We start from the raw sequence: 15,827 nt of genomic DNA on the forward strand, positions 1-15,827 counted from the left end.
TATCTATCTATCTATCTATCTATCTATCTATCTATCGATGTGTATCTCATTTAATTGTCAATTTTTATTTTCACTTAATTTAGGAGAACAAATCACAAGTGATTTTAAGTAGTCATATATAAACATATACATATAAAATACAGACATGTATGGGTGTCTTGTATATTGTGTGAAATGTTTGTTTTGTGAATCAAAACAAACAAATTAAATGAGTCATTATAAATATGTATATATATATAAATTGACTCATTTACTCAAAAATCTGGACAGAGAGAGAGAGCGAGAGAGAGAGAGAGAGAGAGAGAGAGAGAGAGAGAGAGAGAGAGAGAGAGACTATGTATATTGTGTGAAAGTTTTGTTTGTTTTGTCATTTCTAAATCACAAATGTGCGTTCATTTGTGCATCCAATTTTCATAAGTCATCATGACTCAAAATGTATTATTTTTACTCAATTCCAGTGCATGAATGAACGCCCCAATATTTAGATTAACAGTTAACCGATTTGTGTTTTTTTTAAATGGTTGGTTCAGTCCTAAATATGTGGTTGCATACTTGTGAGAAATATACTAAATATACTATTCAGACTCGCGCTCTTTTGAAGGCAGACAAAATATCTGCTTGGCCCTCTTGTTCAGCAGCTACAGACAAGGATGAAAGATAAATATAGAACAGTCATTTACAGATTTATACTAAGACGGTATGTAAGTGTTATTTTTGTTGTGTCTGATTGTGTGTGAAAGACGCACTAACCCTCCACAGTGATCTCAAAGGTGCAGCTGTCATTTGTCTTTAGCAGACACTTCACACCTGTATCCACCTGCGTCTCCTGGAACCACCTTGACGATCTTCATCTCGTACGTGTAGATCTGAGAAGGAACGAGTGAAAGAAACGTGCCACATTTAAGGATGATGTGTAATAAAATACAAGTCACAAATTCATTTAAGTTGATCAACTAAGTGTAAAGAGAATCTATATTCTATTTTGTAGAAAAAGGCCAATGTCAATGTAGTACTAATATAATTATTTAAAGAATTTAGAAGATTTCTGATGATAAAATGAATACCTTTAACATTACAGTTTTGACATACAAATGAGATAATAAGATTGAAGATCCATATTATGGAAGCCCATTTCTGCCATGGAATAAAAAATAAAAAAGGTAATTGTGACTTTTTATCTCACAGTTCTGACTTTTACTCTCACAAGTCTGAGTTTATATCTCACAATTCTGAGAAAAAATAAAATCAAAATCGCAAGATATAAACTCAGAATTCTGACTTTTTTTCTCTTAATTAGTTTACATCAAGCAATTCTGCATTTTTCTTTCCGCTACAGAAGAATAAAAAAAGAACTGCGACTTTTATCTCACAATTCTGACTTTTTTCTTGCAATTGCAAGTTTATATCTCACAATTCTGATTTTTGTGATTTTTTAAAATCTTGCAATTCTGAGAAAAAAGTATGAATTGTGAGATAAAATGTCAATTACATTTATTTAATTATTTTTTTTATCCTATGGTGGAACCAGGCTTCCATACAATGCACCATACATTCATCAAACCTGGATATGGATGAATTTAGACACCCTCTTATGATGAATATTCTTTACATTATATGTAGTATTAATACTATATGTGACAACGCACTCCCCTCTCACCTTAATGTTTCTGTCATAGGACTCTTTTAATTGGATGTGTTTTCCAGCTTTGCTGCCGAGGTCCATCCACTTCCCCTTCAACCACTTCATGGTGGGTTTACGTGTGAGGTTAGTGGAGTCCACCTTAACCACAAATGTTACATCTTTACCTGTGTTAAACACACACACACACACACACACATCTAACTTTTAATGATGGTTGTTTTGTTATGACAACTATTTGGAGCTTTAATAATGTGTTTGAGTCTGTGTTTTTATACCTGCGATGGCTACCACACATTCTGGCTTCTCTACAAAAGTCCTGTCAGCTCGGTTCGTTCTGCAAGCATGGAAAAGGTATGTTATATAAATACAAAAATACACACACACGTGCAGACAGACTCGGATATTCACAGATAGGGATCCTGTAAAACTCATGGTGAAAATGGTGTCAACAAAATGCACGCTCTGTTTACATTTTAAATATTCCTTGCAAATATTTAAGCATAAAACAATAATACATTGGGTTGTTTTCTTAAATTAACAATGAATGGCATTAATGATAGTATCACTGAAATAACTGAATTCTGGGTGAGCTTCATGCACAAGGAAGGAGACAATTCTTTCCTCTTCTCACCCTTTTGCAGTCATTCATTTTAATATTTTATTCATTTTTATAATAGGGCAGGCTAATTATATTTACATACACCTCCAAATAGGAATTATTGTACATTATATCACAGAGTCCTTTCATGCACACCAACTTAGATCTCGAATTCTAAGTGACTAATTTATATAGTTAGTATGTGGTTTAAATGATGCCAGGAAACCATTCAGATTTATTATCATCCTCTTCTGGAGCTTTTGCAGATGAAAGAACAACGTTAATCCTAAGAAACCTACGGTATTCGTAACTCTATATTTTTAATATTTAAAGGTCTTGTCATTTGGAAACAGTCAACGCAAGCTAATGGTGTCACTTGCCCTCTGGCTTCACCTCTGTGGGAAGAAATGAGAAAAAGTGACATTAGATAAGAGACTAAGTAAAAATTCAATTCATGTATAATATAGTGCATATATTTAACTATATTTTTATGATTTTACCGATATGCTCTTCTATAAAAGTTCTCATACCGAGCTATCGACACTGACTGGCTTTTCTGAGATAAAGGTGAGGTCAGGTGTTGTTTAAAAGCTGTTTCAATTACTTCTTTCCGCTGTTGAAACACTGATTGGGCGATTACATGAGAGATTATCCTTTACGGTAAGTTTAGTACTTTATATTTCAACATACCTTCTGATGTTCATTCATGTTTTCGTGCTTTAACTAAGAGTAAAAGAGGAAGATCGATTCAAATGAGCTCCGCACTGCCGTGGGTTACAGCGATCCGTCACGCAATGTTTTAGTGTCAAAAACACATTTATTGTTTGAATTCCGTAATTACACTGAGATAAATTAAAAAGAGGTTCGTTCTTATAATATCGTTTCTTCACAACTGCTTTTTGCTATATCAGTCTAGCGTTAAATATTAAGTGGCCTCCTGACGTAACTCATGAATATTAATAAGGTCACACCACTGAGGTTCACATATCTAAGTGACATTTTCATGATGTATTCATTTTGACATCGGGTCTATAGTTGAAATTTAATTTAATTAGAAATAAAAACATTTAAACTATTTTGGTTGTAGTACATTTATTGGCATAAATATAATAAATGCAAGCTCAATTTATTTATTACAGTCAAGGCTGATAGGGTCGCCCAAACGAGTAAAGATTTGTTTTGTACTAATGCTATTTTAATTCGGACTTTCACATTTCACATTATGGCTTAAAGCGATAGTCATATTGACTATGTTCACAATTGCGCAAAATGTTGGACGAAAATCCTAAATACCGAATTGGTGGTGGGGTTTATTTGTATCTCTGAGGGGAACTGACTGTCTTCAAAAAAGTTTAAGATGTTTTCTTTTCATTTTGCCTCCGTAAAATGCATATTAAAATAGTGTTTATAAGCCAGTGCTGCTTTGTTACAGCGGTAACCAGGGAAACGGCGTATCGCTGCTGTCCCATAAGCGCCACCTGGTGTCAGAGAGTGAATCTGCATCTCATTCAGTCCATCTGCTGTTTCTGCTTTGTGCAGATGTTTTATGTAGCATAATTTCACAAAGCTAATGTCAAGACCATTCTGTTTTTGCTTCAAATTTTAAAATTATACAATCTAATTTAAATCAAAAATCGCTCATGCTACATGTATGTAGCATCTCCATTTGGATCGTGATTAAAATGCAGTGGTTGCCCCTAATTTTAAATTGCTAATTGAGCAAATAAACAGCTTGTTCATGTACTCATATTTTAATTCTTTTTTGTCTCTTGCTTAAAAAAAATAAAATATTTAAAAATATAAAAAAATAGGAATTGGCCCATTTGCTTGAAAAAAAATGGGGGTAACACTTTAGAATAGGGAACACTTATTCAAATTAACTACGACTTTTCCCTCAATAAATTCCTAATTTGCTGCTTATTAAAGGAGACATATTATGCCCCTTTTTACAATATGTAATATAAGTCTCTGGTGTCCCCAGAATGTGTCTGTGAAGTTTCAGCTCAAAATATCCCGCAGATCATTTATTACATAATTTTGAAAATACCTATTTTGAGTGGAAGCAGAAACAACCTGTTTTTCGTGCCTGTCTCTTTAAATGCAAATGAACTGCTGCTCCCCGGCCCCTTTTCCAGAATAGAGCTGAGGCCATTACAGCTGGTACCTGCTAAAAACATCTGTTTTGGTTCTGATTATCATGTTTATCGTGCTGAAATCATGAGTTTTAAACCATATGAGTTGAAACTTCTGATATGGTTTTCTGAGCGCACACATCCAAAGCACACGGACAGAAAGCGGCTGTCACAGCATGTGAGTACTAAACTAAGTTCTCTTTCACACACAAGTTTACATTAAAAAAACAAGACTACTTATTGTACGTATCTTCTCAAGTAAACATATCTTGACGTAAGCATCTTTTAGACATTTTCACTGGAAAACAAGACACAATTACTGAGCAAGATTTGTGTTCCTTTCAATTTAAACCTGCAGAAACCCTGATATGTGTTACTTAGTTTCAGCATCTGCAGTTGAAAAACCATATAGGTTGAGTGCTATTTTTTTCTTTTGGAGTTGGATGTGTTGATGCAACTTCATCAAGCTGATTCCACTCTGATAATGAGAAACTCTCTCTGATCATGTGGTCTGAAATAGCAGCATGCCTAATATCCTCCTCATTCTTAGGAGGGCAAGTTGTTTCCATGGTGCTTGTTAAAAGGCCACGGTAACATCGTGACCTCTCTTATGTCAGGCCAGGAATCTAACCATCGACCACACCGATGTCAAATAGCAAACATCTTACAGACAGGCTCTTCTGGTCAGTCAAATTACTGTCAAAAATGACTGACCTCAAAGTATAAGGACCGTAACCGCAGATATGCTGTGATTTGTTTTAGGTTAATCGAGAGGACGTGCCACATGCAGTGTTTCTGTGTTTGCACTTCAGATTGATTTTAAGTAAACTAGGTGACTCATTACAGTTTAATTATGTTTTTCAGTGTCCAAAATCTTTTAAAAATCAAGTAGGATGGATCAGGAAAGCTCTGCTTCAGTTTGGAGGATGTTGTTGCTCTTTTAGGTTTGTATAAAATATGAACCCTCAACCCATGATGACATTTGTCTGTCTTCACCAGGTTCTTTTTTAAAGCACCGTATCGCATTTCAAACCACACATATAACTTAAGTTGGCATTTAAAAATGGCAAGATAATTAAAAATGTAACTAAAATTTTATTTCAACCCTGAAAGCAGCTGGAAAAAGGACTGCCTTAAAACTCTTTAGATGACTTTCAGTCTACATTGATTAATCCTCTCTAAATGTAATTTAATTTATGTTATTTGCTTTTATATATTTCAGCATTTCTTTATTTATAAGTAATTATTTTGTCTTATTTATTTGTTTGTTGGTTTGTTGACTTTGACATTAAAAAAATTAAAATTTAAATCATTAAAGCAGCTGAAAAAATTATTGCCATTATTTAAAATTAATGCATTTATTTAAGCATTTATTCATGCATTCATTTTTCTCTTTCATTGTGTTTGTTTATTTTGTTATCTGAAAAGATTTAATAAAGGTTAAAACACATCTTTTAGACAGTGATGAGCAATTCATTCATTTAGGAATTAAAGCAATAAGCCCCGATAAACCGTGGTTTACAGTGAATTTATAACAGATAAGGGGCGTTCGCAGAGTGCCTAAAACCCCCTTAGCTGTTCAGGGAATTTGACTACTGAAAATAAAACATTTTAATGAAAAATTAACAAAATGGCTTTGATTAGTTCATTTTGCCGAACGGAATTCAGTAAAATGATCCGATCTTCGAATCCTGCTCCAAATGTTATTACTAATGTACATGTTGCAATTCCAATTTAAGCCGCACAAATTTCACACTTCGCCTACTATAAATTGTAATATTATATAATCAGTTTGTCATTCATTCATGTACTGTACTCATTTTGTATCACCTTTTGGTCTAATTGCCCCTCCATATAAACGTAAATAACTCCTGGCAATAACTCCACAGAAATGTGTTATGTCTAGGGGTTATGGTTTATATTTGGTGTATAAACACCTCACTAGTAAGAAACTTTGTCTTCATGATTCACCTAAGATGAATATGTGTGTGTGTGTGTGTGTGTGTGTGTGTGTGTGTGTGTGTGTGTGTGTGTGTCAGAGGGATTGTGGCGATACTCAACACAGTGTACTACACGCTGGATTTAGCACATTAGGACGGTAAGCTCCCTGTCTTAGCACAATTCCACACACACACACACAAGTATATAACCGGCAGCTCCTGACAGACCTGCTAAACATCCATCTATATCACTCAGGCAATTCAGATCTTATGCAGAATATTTTATAAAAGCACCTGGTCACACTTTACCAAATCGGCGAATCTGGGTGGCAGATAATGCAGCACGTAATGAAACCGGTGCCGAGGTGGCTGTCTATATTTGTGCACGTAAATGACTGATGCGGCGTAGTGGCTGAGACACAGTCTGTCAGCATTGTGCCCCTGAGCAAGGCACTTGATCCCGGGTCACTCCAGGTGAATGTAATTACTAATTTAATATTGCAACTAGCTTCTAATTAAGCAATTTATGGTCAAATCTGGACTGATTAGACATGCTCCTTTTCAAAGTTTGTATTCCTACTGATTTTGCTATCATAGCTATTACATAGTTGCATTTTATAGTTGCATTGTTTTATTTGCACTTTTCCAGTGCTGTCTGTGACATACAGTAAATAGACTTTAGTACTACGTTCTTATGAGGTGGTTCTTTAAGTTATGGACTCTTGACCTGTAAGGCAGATTGTTGTTGGTAATAAAATGTTCTGGCAGCTGCAGGGTCATAATAAATAACTGGATTGATACAGTATCTCAGTCATAGGTTGTTGGCAAATGCTAACTGTTCTCAAGTGTTAAGCATGCATTACATGCATGTTTTTCTTTGCATTTTGTTTATTTGTAAATGAGCAACCGCAGAGCATTATTTCCAGAGACCACATTGAAAATCTTGAGTTGTTTCATTTAAACCTGGAATTGATTTAGTTTAAATTTTTGTAAATTGAGCTGATTAATAATGTCAGTGTTTGGTTTTGGATTAAATGCAAAATATTAGCATTTTCACTTTTTTTTTATAAGAAATTAAAAATTATTTTACATCTGCAAACATTTGCAGTGGTTGTTACAGCAATTGTCTTGGACTTTATTTTGACGCCTACCATTGTGAATATGCACTACTGCTGAAAAGTTTTCATTTTTGTTTTCAAATAAATTTTTACTTTTAGAAACTTTTGGCAAGGATGCATTAAACTGATCAAAACTGATGTTAACATGGTTACAAATAAATCTTTCAAATAAATACTGTTCTTTGAGCTTTCTATTCATCAAAGGATCCTGAAAAATAAAATGTATCAGAAGCAGCACAACTGTTTTCAACATTGATAATAACCAGAAATGTTTCTTGAGCAGCAAATCTGCATATTAGAATGATTTCTGAAGGATCATGTGACACTGAAGACTGGAGTAATGATGCTGAAAATTCAGCTTTGATCACAGGAATAAATTACATTTTACAAAATATTCAAATAGAAAACAGCTATTCAAAATTATAATAATATTTCACAATATTTATCAAATAAATGCAGCCTTGGTGAGCATAAGAGACTTTTTTTTTTCATTTAAAAAAATCTTATCGACCCCAGACTTGGTAGTGTAACAATTTAACATTTTCTGTTAGCAATGGTATTATATAAATGTTGCATAAATATTTATTTTATTTTATTCATGTCTTTATGTGTGCAACTTTTTTTATTTAATTAGAAAAACATAACCAAGTGCAGCTTTAAATAGAAACCTGAGTTTCAACTAACTTTGCATTTTGATGGTGGCAAACACTATTAAATCTGCTCTCCAGAGTGTTCTTTCACGCTAGTAAAATCTGTGAAACTGAAATGGCGATTATCAGCATATGATGGTATTTTTAGAGCTCGTCTCTCCCCTGGGCTTCTGTGGCATTACCATATCGGACAACAGCATCTGGAAGAACCCTTATAAGTGCGCGAAGGTGTGTAAATCAACGCTTCTGACAGGCTGCTGATCGGATTTACTGCCATTCATTCAAAAGGTGGGGCGAGGTAGCAGAGGTTAAACTGAGAAATGAACCCGTCCGAGGGATTGATTTGCCATGGGAAAAGATGACATGATTTTCTATGGCTATTTTGTCTGCTACGTACAGTAATATCTCTCTGAACAGCTGACTTCTCTTGTTTTTGCCCTGTTTTTATACTCAATCCACAATGAATAAAGTTGTCCAATAAACTGTGATTTGCAGACCAGATAGTGAGGTGAAAATAGAAATGGTTTTTATATCTTACTGTGGAGAAGTGGTGAAGACAAGAACAGGCCAACGATTCTAGATGAATCTTCATCAAAATCTGTTTAGGTTTTGTGGCATATGATATACGGTCTAGTCTGTCATGTGGCCGTAGACTTGGATTTAGTGAAGGTCTCGAGGGTCACGCTTTTATTAGCATCTGAACTGTTAATTGGATCATGGCAGGGACTTACACACTCGCTCTAAATGAAAGAGCACAGATAAAATGTGTCTCCACCAATGTGGTTCGAGGTTTCAGATTCTGCTCATCTTAAATTAGGTGTTGCCTTTTCTAATATCTCAAAATCATTTGACAAATTTGTAGGGTTTAAGATTAATGCACAAACAAACTAACAAACTTAATGTGATGCATATTTGTCAGTCATACATCAATGATTTCTGTAATATGAACCGAATGTGTTTTAAACACACAGTAACCAGGTTTAGTTTATATATTTATCATCAATATATCCAATCTAGTTGTTCTGATCTCATTATATATGGAAGCTCACAATTCAGACTTTTTTTCTCAATTCTGAGTTTATATCTTGTAATTCTGAGTTTTTTCCTCACAATTCTGAGTTTATATCTTAATTCTGAGTTTTTTCTTGTAATTCTGACTTTTTTCTCACAATTCTGAGTTTATATCTTGCAATTCTGTCTTTTTTCTCGCAATTTTGATGTTTTTCCTCATAATTCTGAGTTTATATCTTGCAATTCTGACTTTTTCCCTCAGACTTGTGAGTAATATGTCACAATCACCTTTTTATTATTTATTATTATTATTTTGTTATTATTCATTATTTTTCAATCTTGTGATGGAAATAAGTTTCCACAGAAATATAACTTGTTCCATATGTTAACCATGTTCATACTTTTTAACTGAATAAATTGTATTGTTTTCACAATGAACTGATTCTGATTATTTAAATGAGCTGAAAATATGATTATTACAATAAAATCTTGTAAGGCAAAAAGTTAATAATAAACTATGCCATGTTTTTGAGTGCAGAAATCTGACCTGTTTCTTACTAATATGCATCACATTAAATGTATTAGTTATGTTAAAATTGTGTAATACAAATAGATGGAAATTTTATACATTTTTTTAATTTTAATTTTTATATTTTTTCAATTCAAATGCATTTTTAATTTAGGCCTAATTATTTACTGAGTGTACATTAAGCTTTTAGAGTTTCATATGGCACACTCAATGGAGTCATTCTCGGGCTTGTGGTGTGAATGATCTGTAAGCTGTTGGTCAGTGTTTATCTATCTATCTATCTATTGTTCTGTCGTTCTATCTATCTATCTATCTATCTATCTATCTATCTATCTTTCATAATTGAATGGATCGTTTTGAATGTGATGGCTTACACGATGAAAAATGATTGAGAAGTTGTGAAGAGTTTGACAGTTTAAGTGAGAATCGGCTCATCAGTTTTGATCAACAAGCCATATGCAATTAGTTGTTGTGCAAACTGCAGACAATTGTACTTACTGTTTGCACACATGTGCCAAAGCATTTGCAATTTGCTCAAATCAATAAGAAATTCCAATCTGATGTGAACAAGAAGCTAATTGTTCAGAGATCTGAACTTATTGTTTCGGGAAAAAAAAGTTTCATTCGAGAATTGAGCCAAAGCAATTGAGAAAAACTGTAAAGTAGTTATATTGACATGATAAAAAGGCTTTACACCCCCAAAGCATTTGTAACATTAAAGTACAGACACACATTTAAACAAAATAAAATTGAAAAAATTGAAATAAGTACAAATATATATTACAGTTTTTTTACAATAATTTTTGCACTAATAACAGAACCTTAATGTCAATTTTCAAAACTCTAGACACAAAATTCAAAACAGTCATTATTTGTAACACAGGCTGTCCAATGTTCAAAACTTTGCATATTGCGTTCATATCTTTAAAGAAGCCTTGCATTTGCAGAAGCATTGGTTCAAAAAACTAATTTATTATGAAATATCATAGGAACATTCCTTCAGATCACCCACACACAAGAAACCCATAGTTTCACTGTTTAGTTGTTAGTGCAATCATTCAATATATTTGTTCAAAACACATGATGTAGCTTTCATTATGGCTCTACACATTCATACATCATTGTAATAAACTAGAGAGAAAAGTACAGAAACTGGAATCATTAAACAAAATCTGAAAATTATTGATGAAATAACTCACAGCAGGTTTTTCAAAAAACTTGGGAAAAAAAAGATAAGAAGAAACTACAATAGGCCTACAGTAAAATGTCACTCACTGCACTTCTATGTTTTTATCATCCCTGTCTTGTGAATTTGGCCACAGGTTTTTGGCCACATCATAATGGGTGTTTTTATTAGCTAAAATCTTGGGGAAAAATCTTCTGGCAATGCAAATACAGGCCTGACATTGGTCTCCTCTTGTGATGTCATTGCACGCATCATCCATGGCCTGGAGAAGAGAGACTTGTTTGTGAGGGGGCCTATTGTGAACCTTCCACCTCCACGTGGAGAACAATTCTTCAGTCGGGTTACGGTAAGGAAAGGGGAGTATGGGGGTAAATACAAGGTGATCAACTGTGGATGGGCCTGAAACCATGATTGCTCTCAGTGCCGTCGCTAGGAATTCTGGGCCCATTGCACTGATTTTGCTTTGGGGTCCCCTCAAATTCACATTCAATGGGGGGTGGTCAGGCTCCCCAGTGAACATCGTTCTGGGCCCCTCTCAACCTCTCCACCATGTCATGGCCACGTTAAAGCCTGCCTCATCCAAAAATATGAATGGCTTTCATCAGCTTCCAGCTTTATCAGCCTCTAAAAAGACATTTACAGTATTGTAGGAAAAACAAATACTTATAACAATGATATAGAATTTTTGGGGTTTGTTTTTTTCTCCCAACAACATGCATCTTGAAACTGATCATATCTGAACATACTCAGTTGCTCCACTTTCATAATCTAAACATTTAATATTGTTAATCATTTTCCATAAAAAATATACTTCAAGAGTAATGCAACAGTTAAGTAGCATTTTGAGCAGTTGTATCAATTGATAGTTAGATCATTGTAATGAAATTAATAGACACTCAACTCAGATGTAATGCGTGAGCTGCATTTTGAAATAGTAATGCTTTGATGGTAAGTTGTGTCATTTTGAACCGGTGATTTTAGTTTAAGGAACAAATGATCGTGTATGTATCATGTGTATTGTATCCAAGCATTTGGAAAAAGTGTTAAGTGTTTTGAAAAATGTGCTTTTTGATCATCATATATATATATATATATATATAGATAGATAGATAGATAGATAGATATTTTAAAAATAAATATTTGTTTATATATTAATATTTGTGTGTAAATATTATTTATAAATACTGTGTATTTAAAATATAATTTAAAAATGTTTGCCAAACATAATTTTTAAATATGTTAAATGTTTTTAAATATTTCTTAAAAATAAATGTTCAAAACATATATATTTATTTTTAACATTTATTTGAAATATATGAAATATAAAATATATCCTAATATTTAAATGTATTTAAATATTTATCTGCCTATGTCATGCAAATGAAATTTATGATAACATGCATACTAATAAAACATGTCAGATCATTCATATTGTGATATAGTGATGAGAAACTGCACAGTTTTAGTCTCATGCAGGTTTTGTTCACTTCATTCATTATTTCAGAGCAGGGAGCCATCATCAGCTTGTGTTCACACAGGAGAAGTGGCTGTGTTTCAACTCCGTTTTCATCCTCCTGCATTGCTTCTTCTATTAATTCTAATGTTAATTTGAGGTGTCGAGGTGTGTGAACATATTTAGAGACCTCAGAATGCTTCCAAACTAAAGAAAGTGCATGGAAATATCGTGGAAAAAAATATTAGAAGCAATGACAAGCAGGAAGACAGCACAATATATGACAAATAGCAATATATCTGTCATATATCAAAGAAAAAAGTAACAGTTAGAAATTAGCAAATCTCAGTTTTGTTTAAAAAAATTCACTGATTGCTGATTCTGACAATACTAATAAACAATATTGGCTGATAAATAAACAATACCACAATATGCAGATCTAATAATAATGCAAAACAATCAAAGAAGTCATTGAATCTTTTTGTATAATGTCTAGTCTTGTCATGTTTTGTAAAGTCTTTCTGTTACTGTCACCATCAATGCTGACACTACTAAGAACACTCGTTACTAAAGAAATAGAAGAAGTAGTAATACATAAATACTACAAAACCAGAAAAGAGGCTGATTAAGGCTGAAGGAAATGGAGAGATGTGCCTTCTGTGGGCTCAGGCATGGCTCTTCCTTCGACTTGACAGCTTGTGTCACTTTTTTTGCCTTTTATTTCACAGTCCCTCTGTTAATCAAAGCGTTCAGGGAACTCAAATTACCCTCCAAGCAAGGAGAGAGCGGGAAGGAGGGAGACAAACCAGGGGGAGAGAAGAGAGAAGCACTGACACTCGAAGTCTCAGAACAAAGTTTGGAGGGATGGAGAGCGAGCCGGACACGAGATGTTTCCTGACAGAAGTGTTAAGGTGTTGTTATTTCACAGAGAGGTTTACACCAGCTAAACAGAATGCCACGATACCGCTCTTTCAACACCCTTTCTCACAAGCACATCACAGCTTTCTTTGTTTGGTAGATTGAAAGCCCTGGTAGTAACTCCAACCACGGAGCGCAGGACCTCGTGGCGCAACGGTAGCGCGTCTGACTCCAGATCAGAAGGTTGCGTGTTCAAATCACGTCGGGGTCAAAACATTCATCTTTATCTTCCAAGCTTATGCTCGAATTTACAGCTCACATTGTTTCCCGAGTAAGATTATGAAATTCAAAAATATTAATTCTATAAGAATGGATTGAACCGTGACAGGGCGGGATTACCTGTTTATGTTTTACAATGTCAAAATAAAACAAGATTTTGTGAATAAAATGTTACATTTTAATTAATTATATATATACACACACACACACACACACACACACAATTAATTAATTGTTAATTAAGTTACAATTAATTTTCACTCTTTTTTCGAACATCATTATGTATTGTGTTTAAATATTTTGATGTTGGAAATTATATTTTAAACATGTTTGGCTCCTTGGTTTTGCTTTCTAATGTTATAAACAGCATTTTATGCATTAATCAAATTTTTGTGTGTGTATAAAAAATTATAATTCTAAAATAAATCTAAAATTGATAGTAGTTGATCTTTGACAGGGCGAGATATATATAAGTAGAGTTTAATTTACTAAAAATTGATATTATTTCAATAATAATAATAATTTTGTTTATTATACATCATTCCTTTTTAAAGATATGTTAACAATAATGGTAACAATTTTATTCATTTTAGATTAATAATGAATTTGATTTTATATAACATTTTATTTACGTTTGAACACTCAATCACATTTAATGACTACAGGTAGATGGCGCTGCAGCACAATAAATGAACCAGCTTCACTTAATAAAGATGATCAACCTGAAAGACATCAATGTTACAGTTTTTCTGAATTGCTAAAACACATTTCTTCAAACCATCACTCATTTTCTCAAAACCTTAAACACAAATCCAAATACTCAATAAACTAAATTCACGAAACCTTTGACTCTTCCATCAAAATCAAACAATCACTGCAAAAGCATTTCACTTGCACTCAGAATCAACCGGTGCTCTCAGATCACACACACGAGTCAATAAAATAAACACTTCATTAGACACTACAGAGAAAAATGGAGAACACAGCATCCAGAACAATACAAAAAAAAAAGTATATTGTATTGAGTAAACAATTTTGCAATTCTGTAAAAAAGTATAGTAATTGCAACTGAGTAAGGTGAATAGGCCAATTCTTGTACTGCAAGAATAGTATTGTGCTGCATATTGAATAGTACTGAATGTTTGTATATAGGCTATTCAGCACTTGGATACTGCAAAAATACTGCAGTCCAACAGCAAAGGCCAAAAAGGTCAAATAAAACTCTAAATGAATAGCATGTTACAGACTTACACTCAAATACTGTAAGTTGTGCAATTGTGAAATCAGGGTCAAGGAGAGATTAATTCTGTCTCAGCATCATGTCTTTGTGCTTGAGTCCGGCCTGAGGACTTTGTCCACATCACAAGAAATGTAGTCTTTTTTGCTAGACAAAGAGAAAAACCCTCTGGTCTGACAGATCCAGCCTTGATAACACTCTCTATACCTTACTCTCGTTCTCTCCTCCTCCTCCACTTCTTACATGTACTCTTCCTCCTCTCCTTCTCAGATTATTTCCATCTTTTGTTCGTATCATGATTCAGTCACCTGTGCCACTTGTGCACTATGAGCTGGCTCATATTTTGTACAGTTGATTTGATCACATCATTAGAAACAAATGTGAACAATTTTGAATCATTGTGTGTAAACGATGACAGCTGCTTTAGTTGTGTTTAACTTTTTCCGCTTGTGTTTAGCATTTTGCAGCACAAATGCATCACAGTGTGACAAGTGTTTAAAGGGGTGGTTGATTGCGATTTCACTTTTTTAACGTTAGTTAGTGTGTAATGTTGCTGTTTGAGCATAAACAATATCTGCAAAGTTGCAGCACTGAAAGTTCAATGCAAACAGAGATGTCGTCTTTTAAAATTCTGGCAATTTAATGCCTACAAAAACGGCTGGTAGGGACTACAACGAGCTACTTCCCGGGTTTGTGACATCACAAACCCAGATAAACCCTGCCCATGGGAACACGCAACAAAGGGGGCGGGGCCATGTTGCGCTGATTTAGAGAAGAGGAAGAGAAAACTAGAGGTGCACGTAAAAACTATTCATATATGAATCGCGATTCTGTCTTCTAATGATTCTAATGGATTCACAAGTTTCAAAATCAGTGTTCTAAAGCAGCGGTTCTTAATCCTGGCATCTCCCTGCTCTGTACACGCTCTGCATCTCTCTCTCTCTTTCTTTCTCTCACTCTCTCAATCTCTCATTCAGATCACCAGCTCAGCTCCAACGATAAACTGTTCCATTTATACACTTATTTATTTTCACATAGCTATGAGAAGCGTTAAACATGGACGTGTGTGCGGTTGCCGTACTGTATTAAAGCTTTAATCAGGATGAAACCATACGTTATATTAAAAGCTAACAGAAGCAGTAGCATTTACAAATAACAGCAAATCTAAAAGTATGAGACAACAACAAACAAAAA

General features: G+C 34.0%; 1 protein-coding gene and 1 non-coding gene across 2 annotated transcripts; one reads left to right on the plus strand and one right to left on the minus strand.

Annotated features, from left to right (window-relative positions):
* Positions 1-579: 579 nt before the first annotated feature.
* Positions 580-2,948, minus strand: LOC107677114 (myosin-binding protein C, cardiac-type-like). Its single transcript, XM_016471910.1, is given in 7 exon segments — positions 580-638; positions 751-782; positions 784-866; positions 1,658-1,806; positions 1,918-1,976; positions 2,634-2,635; positions 2,931-2,948. Coding segments are annotated over 7 exon segments (402 nt in total).
* Positions 2,949-13,316: 10,368 nt separating this feature from the next.
* trnaw-cca (transfer RNA tryptophan (anticodon CCA)) lies at positions 13,317-13,388 on the plus strand. Its single transcript has one exon. It is a non-coding gene; the product is annotated as a tRNA-Trp (tRNA).
* The last annotated feature ends 2,439 nt before the right edge of the window (positions 13,389-15,827 follow it).

Source organism: Sinocyclocheilus anshuiensis, unplaced genomic scaffold (assembly GCF_001515605.1).
Source record: "Sinocyclocheilus anshuiensis isolate Anshui unplaced genomic scaffold, SAMN03320099.WGS_v1.1 scaffold392, whole genome shotgun sequence".
In the NCBI taxonomy this organism is placed as follows: Eukaryota; Metazoa; Chordata; class Actinopteri; order Cypriniformes; family Cyprinidae; genus Sinocyclocheilus; species Sinocyclocheilus anshuiensis.